We start from the raw sequence: 10221 nt of genomic DNA, 5'->3' as shown, positions 1-10221 counted from the left end.
GAGATAGGGTTTCTCTGTGTAGCCCTGGCTGTCCTGGAACTCACTCTGTAGACCAGGCTGGTCTCAAACTCAGAAATCCGCCTGCCTCTGCCTCCTGAGTGCTAGGATTAAAGGCGTGTGCCACCACGCCCGGCTTATTTTTAATTCTTGAAATGTTTATTCATTAATCTAGTGTGTCTGTAGGTCCATGTGTGGAAGTCATGGGGCAGCCTCCAGAGTCTGTTCTCTCCTTCTACCACAGGAGGTACCACATCTGCCTTGGGACTAAACTCAGGTCGCCATAGTTATAGCAAGTGCCTTTACCTGCTGAGCCATCCTATTGGCCAAGATTTGTTTATAGATGCATTTGGAGCTAGGTGTGTTAGTGTGCACCTGTCACCCAAGTATTTGGAATCAGGGTTTAAAGCAAGCCTGGTCTATATATGGAGAGTCTTCCTCAGGTGAAGAGTGGAGAGGGTCTTGGGGGTCAGGGGTGTGACATGGAAATATTCAGCAGATGAAGGCATTGGATATGAGCCAATCTTTGGAGCCTATATGATGGAAGGAAAGCACTGACTCCCCAAAGCTTCCCCATGGAAATCAAGGTTCATTCTCCCATATCCCAAAATAAGTAAATGAATGTAACTTTAAAAAAAAAAAAATCAGGATAGGGGGTTGCTGGAGAGTTGATTAAGAAGTTAAGAGCACTGGCTGCTCTTCGGGAGGACCTGGGCTTGATTCTCAGCACCCACATACTGGCTCACAATCCTCTGTAACTCCAGTACCAGGGGGATCTGATGCCCAATTCTGGACTCTTCCAGCTCTGCAAACATGTGGCATAAAACACATATGGAGGCAAAACTCCCATACATGTGTCATACATACATGTGTCATACATACAAATTTTCATTTTTTTTCTGGTCTGAGAGAATTGTATTGGGTATGTATGGAAACCATGGAGCCCTGGAGAAGCAATCAGAATGTCATACGGTGCAGTGGTGGCACGGTATCTGGTGGCACAGTGTCCTGCAGTCCACTCCCACAGTGATGCTGCCCTGGGAGTGTCACTCCAAGGCAGAACATGTGCCAAGCATGTTTCAGGCCCTGGGTTTCATCCCAGTATGGTAAAATAAATTAAAAATAAAAATGAACTTAATTTTTTTTAACTGCATAGAAAAATCCCTAGAAAGAAGCAGTTTTCCCTGACCCCAGATGTGGTGTCACTTTGCTGCAAACTTGGGGCTTCCCACCCTTGACCCTATTGACTCTGGGGACTAAGTGATTTTGTTCTGGGAGGCTGTCCTGTGTGTAGCCACCACAGTGTCTCTTGTCTTACCCACGAGATGTCAGTAGCACATGACTGCTTTGCTTGTGACAGCTAAAGTGCCTACAGCCTTGGCCACAGTCTCCTAAAAAGCAAGAAGACAGACCGCAGGTTTGAGAATTCCTACTCCAGTTGCTCTAAGATCCAGGCCTCAACCACCAGGCCCCAGGAAAGTCTCAGACAAACGGGAAGCAGCTTGCTCCTCTCCATGGACTGGCTAAAGTCCCTCCAGTGCCAGTTTCAGTTACATTGGATTGTTTAGAACGCCCTTGGTGGTTTTGTTTGTTTAGTTTAGATTTTGTTTTTCAAGACACAGTTCCTCTGTGTAGCCCAAGCTGTCCTGGAAATTGCTCTGTAGACCATGTTGGTCTTGAACTCTGGTCTTGAGATCTGCCTGCCTCTGCCTCCCAAGTGCTGGGATTAAAGGCGTGCACCACAGGCTAGAAGAGAGCCAGTGGTGGGGTTCTTACTAGGACTATTTGAGACATACAGAAACCAGGGGCCAGAAAGGACCAGTCATTTGGACAGGGTTACCCAACCTGGAAGGAACAGAGCTGAATTTTTATTGTATATCTACAGGAGTTTTGCTTGCGTGTATGTATGTCTGTTGATGACTAGTGCCCAGAGAGGCCACCAGATCCTCTGGAACAGTAGTGAGCTACTATGTGGGTGCTAGGAACTAAGTCCAGATCCCCTCTAAGAGTAGCCAGTACCATTAAGTGATGCACCATGTCCTCAGTGCCTGCGACAGGGACTCTAGGTTGTGAACTTGACTATGTCTGGAATGAACCACCATCCAGAAATGCAGGGCACACCTGTAATTTGGATCTTGAGGCGGGAAGACACACCTTTAACCTGGACCAAAACTTCTGTTGGAAGCTCATATAAAGATATAGAAGGGAGCCGAGCCCTACAAAGTGAGTTCCAGGGGCTGGTGAGATGGCTCAGTGGGTAAGAGCACCCGACTGCTCTTCCGAAGGTCCTGAGTTCAAATCCCAGCAACCACATGGTGGCTCACAACCATCCNTAACAATATCTGACGCCCTCTTCTGGAGTGTCTGAAGACAGCTACAGTGTACTTACATATATATATTAAAAAAAGTGAGTTCCAGGACAGCCAGAGCTATACAGAGAAACCCTGTCTCAAAAAAACAAAACAAAACAAAAAAATAATTGTATCATTCTCCAGCTTTAATCTCTAGAATGCTACGATTGTATGTGACTGTCATACTCCGCTTCTGTCCCTTCTCCACAAAGCCGTATCTTGGACTCCCTCTCTCTCTGCCTCAGGGCCTTTACCCAGGTCTCTGTCTGGCTAGCACCTTCTGCCACCAGACACAACCATACTCAGTAGGTTTCTGCTCAAATGTCACCTTGCCTGCCCTCGGGATTCCTCTGTGCTTCCTGTCCCATACGTCATCTGTGTTATCTGATGGTTTTGTTATTTCTGCCTCAACCACTGTCTGAGAACTCCAGACAGCAAGGCATTTTTTTTTCTCTTTTTTGAAACAGGGTCTCATGGAGCTCAGGCTGCCCTGGAACTCGCTGTGTAGCAGTGCATTTCTGTGAACTCCTGACCCTTGTCACCTGCCTCCTGAGGGCTGGGGCTTCTGGAATGCTGGACGAGTAGTCCATCAGCTGAACCCAGGCAGCCTTAGTGGTGGTGCATGTCTGGAAAGAAGGGCACCTTACAGATGAGGTGGCTGAAGCCACCCAGCAAGAAGCTCAGCAGGTAAAAGCCTGCACTGCAGGCCTGAGGCCTGAATTAAATGCCGGGGACACACACAGTGGAAAGAACTGGCTCCCACAAGGGACCTCCACAGGCTTGCCATGGTGCCCCTGAACCTCCCACAACACAAAACAAACCTAAAGAAAAGCAATGAGAGAGGTTAAAAAGAAAAGTGGGAGAGATGATCTAGAACAGGCCAGAGTCTCAACAAGTCAGGCAGCAATACGACTACAGCTCCAGTTCCAGAGGACCTGACACTTTCTTGCTGTCCCTGGGTGTGGTCCACACACATGGTACACAGACATAAGATGCAAACAAAACAACCGTACATAATAAATACAGATAACTAAATCCTTAAACAGAACAGTAGCCTGGCAATGGTGGCACACGCCTTTACCCCCAGCACGCAGGAGGCAGAGGCAGGCGGATCTCTGAGATCAAGGCCAGCCTGGTCTACAGAGCAAGTTCCAGGACAGCCAGGGTTAAAATCCTGTCTCAATAAACAAAACAAAACAACAACGAAAAAAGCACACAAGTTCTGGGCAAGCCTGTTCTACTACTGAGTTCCAGAGCACCCAGAGCTATATAGTAAGACCCTATCTCAATAAAAACAACAAAACGGGCTGGAGAGATGGCTCAGCAGGTAAGAGCACCCGACTGCTCTTCTGAAGGTCCTGAGTTCAAATCCCAGCAACCACAAGGTGGCTCACAACCATCTGTAATGAGATCTGGCGCCCTCTTCTGGAGTGTCTGAAGACAGTTACAGTGTACTTACATATAATAAATAAATAAATCTTAAAAAAAAACCACAACAAAACAAAACAACGAAAAAAAAAAAAACGGCTGGAGAGATAGAGCACTGGCTGCTCTTACAGAGGTCCTAGTATTTGATTTCTAGCACCTACACATATTTCAGGCTTAGAACTCATGGTAGAAGGAAGAACCAATTTTCTGTTTTTTTGTTTTTGTTTGTGTGTGTGTGTGTGTGTGTGTGTGTGTGTGTGTGTGTGTGTTTGAGACAGGGTTTCTCTGTGTAGCCCTGGCTGTCCTGGAACTCATTTTGTAGACCAGGCTGGTCTTGAACTAAGAAATTTGCCTGCCTCTGCCTCCCAAGTGCTGGAATTAAAGGCGTTCACTACATGCCTGGCTAAGAACCAATTTTCTAAAGCTGTTTTTTAACCCCTGAATTTGCACTATGCCCAAAGTCACACCCAGACCACACACAATATTAATAACAATAAAAATATAATATTATTTTATTGGTTTTAATTTTTTTGAGGCATGGCCTCACTGTGAAGTCCTGGCTGGCCTGGAACTGATTATGTAGCCCAGGCTGGCCTCAAACTCAGAGATCCACCTGCTTCTTCTTCCCAAGTACTGGGATAAAAGGTGTGTGCAACCATGCTCAGTCATACACACACTAATAAATAAAATAAACAAGGGGGAGAGCAATAGAGGACCATGCACATGCTGATTTCAGTTTACACACACACACATAACACACACATACACACAACACACACAATACACACACACCATATACACATACAAAATACACACACACAACACACACAACATACACACACACACCACACACAAATACAACATACACATACAACATACACACACACACCACACACACACCATACACACACACCACACACCACATACACATATACACACACACACACACCACATACAACATATACGCACACAACATATACGCACACAACATATACGCACACAACATATACGCACACAACACACATACAACATACACACACAACACACAAACACAACATACACAGACACAACACACACAGCATATACACACACAACATACACATACAACACATACACACACAACATACACACAGGCACACACACAACATACACACATAACACAAACACAACATACATACAGGCACACACACACTCACACAACACACACAACATACACACTCACACAACACACACAATATACATACAGGCACACATGTACACAACACACACAACCTACACACAGGCACACAAGTGCAGAAGCACACATACACACATACACAACACACACAACATACAAACATATACAACACACACAATATACATACAGGCACACGTGTACACAACACACACAACCTACACACAGGCACACAAGTGCAGAAGCACACATACACACATACACAACACACACACACAACATACACACACAGTATTAAAAACTGATACCGAATAAAATGAAATATACTAAAAACAAGGCTCAGAGAAAAACTGTCCTTGCTCCTAGATCGCAGAGGGAAGATACCATTCAAATCTAGAGAAGTAGAGAGCTGTTCTGGAGTGGAGACCTGAATCTTCCTGTCACTTTGATCCTGTTATTTATTTATCTGTGACCTTGGCCACCTCACTCTGGTAAAGAAGTTCATGGGAACTGGGAAGTGGTGGCGCACGCCTTTAATCCCAGCACTNNGGAGGCAGAGGCAGGCNGATTTCTGAGTTNGAGNCCAGCCTGGTCTACAGAGTGAGTTCCAGGACAGCCAGAGCTACACAGAGAAACCCTGTCTCGAAAAACAAAACAAAACAAAACAAAACAAAAAAAAAAAAGAAAAGAAAAGAAAAAGAAAAAGAAAAAGAAAAAGAAAAAGAAAAAGAAAAAGAAAAAGAAAAAGAAAAAGAAAAAGAAAGAATAAGAAGTTGATGGGAGCTGGCTCATGGGTTAAGAGCTGGCACTAGGCTTACAGAGTATGGGAGACTGAGTCCCAGCACCCTCCTGTAACTGCAGTTCCAGATGACTATGCCTCTGGTCTCTGTAGGCACCTGCGCTCACATGCATATGCCCACCCACAGACACACACAATTTTTTAAAATTCAAAGAACAAGGCGTGGAGACACATCCTGTAACCCAGCACTCAGGGAAGTGGAGGCAGGGAGAACTCTGCAAATTCAAGCCCAGCCTGGTCTACTCTAGCCAGCTCCAGGACAGGCAAGATGTCCTAGAGATGCTGTCTCAAAAAGCAAAAGAAAACAAAAGTCAGGGGACATGGGACAGGCCTTCACTCCCAGAACTCCAGAGGACAAAGGCATTATGGTTTCTGAGAGTTCCAGGCCAGCTTGGTCTACACAGCAAGTTCTAAGACAGCCAGCGCTATATAGTGAGAACCTGTCTCAAAAAAAAAAAAAAAAAAAAAAAAAAAAAAAAAAAAAAAGGTCCAGAGCCCTGAGCTGTACCCCAGAGGTGGTGTATCAGGAGGTAATTGTCCCTGGGCCAACTTTTCTTTCAAGTTCCTCCAGGAGTGTCCACCAAGTGGCTGTTCTTGCTACAGTGGCCTAAGTAGTGTGGAGTTAGGGGACATGGTCCTGTCCCAGCTTGCGGTTGGCCGGCCTGGCGCCCAACTCCCCGAGGCATTCGATAAACATGAAATAATAATATTATGAGAGCTAAGATTGCAGGTTTCTCGCAATCCAGCAGAGGGCGCTCCCAGAGCCAAGTTCCCAGCACAGGGACAGGCCTGTAGGACCACAAGGGCAGAGGACCCCAGTGGAATCAGACATCTCCCACAAAAGAGACACTAGACCGGTTGTATGTACGTCCCTGGGGGGAAGAGAGCAGAAATCGCTCCTCTGGATGGAGAGAAAGTGGAAAGGTCCAATGAGTGGTAAGAGGCCAACTCTGTGCCCCCTCTCTCCCCTCGCCTCTGCCTTTCCTCGCCTTCCATCTGTCTTTGACAGATCACAGTGAGGCTGTGACTCAGCTCCATAGGCTGCGCCAGGAACACTATCTCGAATACAAACACCCAACCCGGGCCAGATCTGAGGACTGAGTGCAAGGGCCACCTCAAATTTAAAACGTGCCTTCCCTGGGGGTTAGTGGGGTGGCTGCACCCCTCTTTGAGCTAGTTACCTGGGCTCCACAATAGAGAGTGGCGGGGGACCCCCTGTGTGCAGAAACTGAACTGCGTATGTTCTTGGTCCCCTTCCTCTTTCTGTGCAGGACACTGGCACCAATGCCAATGCTTGTGGCATTGTCCACAAGTCACTCAACTGTCCCAGCTGTGGCCTCCACAGGCCACCAACACAACTCCCCGCAGGGAAACTGAAACCCGAACTGACTCAGGGACAGACTGAGACTCCCGTTTTTGATTTCTCACTACAGGACCAGCGGGTATCACGGTGGCATCCTGTTTGCCTCTAAGTCCAGAGGCCTCCACTACGCTCTCTGCAGAACCCTTCTCACGTGGATCCCTGCCGGGTAGTGCCTAACTGGAAGCCATGGTTTAAAGGATGCTCCTGCAAAGGGACCAGGGAAACCCAGACCAGAAGCTTGGAGGCACTTGTCTGAGATTAACGTAGGAGAAAGGGATTTTTTACTTCTTTGATCTGCAATCTCCTCACCAGTCAGTCCAACAGGGATCCCTCACAGGCTGCTGGCAAGGAGGGAGGTAAAGAGGTAAAGGAGAAGGGTAGAGAAAAGCAGAAAAGGCCCCAGGAGTGAGCCATTAAGGAAAGGGCATCCGGGTTATAATTACTACCACTCAGCCACTGGTCACCAGACACCAGGAGGCCAGGAGGTCCCCAGGGCCTTAAAAGGGAATAGGACCTGATTTCTGGAGCTCCGCCCCCTGTGCCCTCACAGAGGCTCCAAGTCTCAGGCTTGGCATTTCCTGTTGATGTGAGGTTTGCTTTTTTTTTTTTTTTTTTTTAATTTTTTTTTTTTTTTTTTAACAGCGTCTCTCTCCTAGTTCCCTCTGGGGGTGGGGGGGGGGGAATCTCAGGAACCTGACACTTGCTTCCTGGTAGGGACTCAAGCTGTTGGGGTTGAGGAGTACTAAAGGAAGGGGTGTCCTTAGAGTGCTGTAGGAACTGGGGAGGGGGGTTCCCAGAAAGATGTAGGTAGACTGCAGTAATAGTCTAAGGGGACCTGTTTTGGGACTCAGGCAATAGGCAATTGTGAGTTAATGTAGGGAGTCAATCAACCCGGGGCCTGGTGAACTCACAGGCAGAGCCCCTGAGCTCTGTTTACAGTGACTGTAATCACTGGGACTATCTATGTCAAGAAGACATTAGTAATGAGGGTACCCGGGGCAGATGATGCATGGCTTATCCACCAGAGTACTGACTGTTAGAGCTGCCACTAGACACAGGTGACAGCATGACTGAGCTGGGTAAAGTGGTGCGCATCTGTCATCTTAGCACTCAGGAAGCCAAAGCAGGACTGTCACAAGTTCAAGGCCAGCCTCGTCTGACCACAAGAGTAGTCACATTGTCTCACAGGGTCTCAGGGAAGGTTGGCACATATCACAGCCCCAAAGCTCTGGGTCTGTGGAGCATATCCTGCCACAAAGGAGGTGTCCCCTGGAACATAGAAACTGTCATATATCTACTGTCCTTGACACAAACAGTCACTATGATACATTAACCATGTCTCGCAAGGACACAGTTACTCTGTCACCACCACAGACACTATGGCAGAGCCAGCCATCACTGTCACTATGTCACAACTGCACTCTGTGGAGTGCAGATACAACCATGCTGTTACAGCTCTGGGACAGACACCAACATAGTCACCCTGGGACAGTTACAGAAGCCCAGAAGCACAATGCCACTGTCACAATCACTGTCTTCATAGCAGAGTCAGGCAGAGCCCCAAGTGCAGGCAGCCTAAGCCTGTCACACACAGCTGAAGACCCCTCCCTGAGGTTACCATGGCAGGAATCCCAGCTACTCTACACACCTTCATCTGTCACTTCAGAAAGGTGGGAATTCTTCTTTGATGGGACCTCATATGCCCTTGGCACAGGTCCATGGGGCACCTTGGGGTGCCATGAAGTCCTAACTGCCTGGCTGTGGCTTGTTCCAAGTCATAATACAGGCCTGGACTAACACCAGCTACTGTAGGGCTGCCCTGATCCAATTCTCAACCCACTAGAAGCATCTAGTGTGCTACCCCATGGGAAGTATCCAGCGTGGTTCTTCAGGCACCCCTTATCGAATGTTCCCTAGGACACCCCACAATTGACTCCAGCTTCGGTAAGTCTCTCCAAAAGGTACTCCCTTTCCAGCGGCTGCTCTGTACCATTACTGGCTAAGCTTGTAGAGAGCCCTAAAACAGCATGAATTACCCCCCCACACCCTCAACTTTACCCTGGGTCTCGCATAAGTTAAAGGGCTTCTGGTGCAGTGGCGCCCCCTCTCTCCACCCACGCGGGTCACGCTGACCCCCCATCCGCCCCACAGCGCCCCCTTTGGCCAGCGTTGCGCGGCGCCCCTCGAGCGCTTGTGCGCTCCGCGCGCCGGGGGAGTCTCACCGCCTACTGCTGCCTCCGCCGGTACCGGTGCCGTGGAAGGACGAGGGCCAGGACATGCGGGTAGTCCGCAGGCCTGGCCGGTCGCCAGTGTCCACGGCGTCGGCGCGCTCTATGGGCCGGTGCGGCGAGCGCTCTGGCTCTGAGCGCTCGGCACTGTCCGAGTAGCCGCGCTGCTGGATGCGGATCGGGGTCCTCGGCTGCCGCCACAGGTGCTGGGGGGGCGGCTTCAGGGTGGCCTGGCCCTCTCGGGGCCCGGGGAGAGAGAGAGACAGGCTCCTCTCCGAGGGGGCGGCCGGTGGCTCCATGGCTCCCGCTCTGTCTTGTGGGGCGCCCGGGGGCAAAGCGTCCCCTAGCCTGTCCGAGCTCAGTGGCGCCACGGCCGAGGTGTTTGGGGACCCACGGGAGCTCCTGGCCTCAGTGGGGCCATGGCGCCCAAGGACTGAGAACGCGGACGGCGGCGGCGCCGGTGTCCTCCTGGCGCTTGGAGCCCGCTGCGCTCTCGGAACCCGGCGCCAGCCGCGACTCCCCGCCCCGGCCCGCCCCTCCCTGCCCCCCGCCCGCCCGGCGACTGTCAGAGCGCCACCCCCTCCTCCTCCAAGGAGAGGAGGGTGGCGGTCCTTCACACCCACGCACAACCCAATCCCGCCGGGGAGGGGGCGCCAACGCGCGCCAATCTCCAAGAGCCCTTTGGAGCAGCAAACACGCACAGGGACCGAAGAGTTAAAGGGTTAATGGCATCGGGACGGAGACATCCGACTGGTTGGCGGGGTGTCACTCAGCCGCATCCATCAAGGCTAGGGCGGAGTCAGGGGCTGTCGTTTCCTCATCTTTAGAACCCCTGTCACCCTTTATCCCAGGTCCCCTTTTCCGGGAGTGGTCCTCGTGCC

At 49.8% G+C, this 10221-nt stretch overlaps 1 protein-coding gene across 1 annotated transcript in view; it reads right to left on the bottom strand.

Moving 5' to 3' along the window:
* Pde4a (phosphodiesterase 4A) overlaps window positions 1-9846 on the bottom strand; it is a 45219-nt gene extending 35373 nt beyond the window's left edge. The window contains exon 1 of the mRNA XM_021208142.1: window positions 9335-9846. Coding sequence (XP_021063801.1) covers window positions 9335-9639 — 305 coding nt within the window. The 5' untranslated portion in view covers window positions 9640-9846. The remainder of the gene's footprint in view (window positions 1-9334) is intronic.
* Between the last annotated feature and the right edge of the window lie 375 nt (window positions 9847-10221).

The sequence above is a fragment of the Mus pahari genome, chromosome 10, assembly GCF_900095145.1.
Source record: "Mus pahari chromosome 10, PAHARI_EIJ_v1.1, whole genome shotgun sequence".
Classification (NCBI taxonomy): Eukaryota; Metazoa; Chordata; class Mammalia; order Rodentia; family Muridae; genus Mus; species Mus pahari.
Note: the sequence above shows the minus strand (reverse complement) of the source record. Positions and strands in the feature narration are given on the sequence as shown.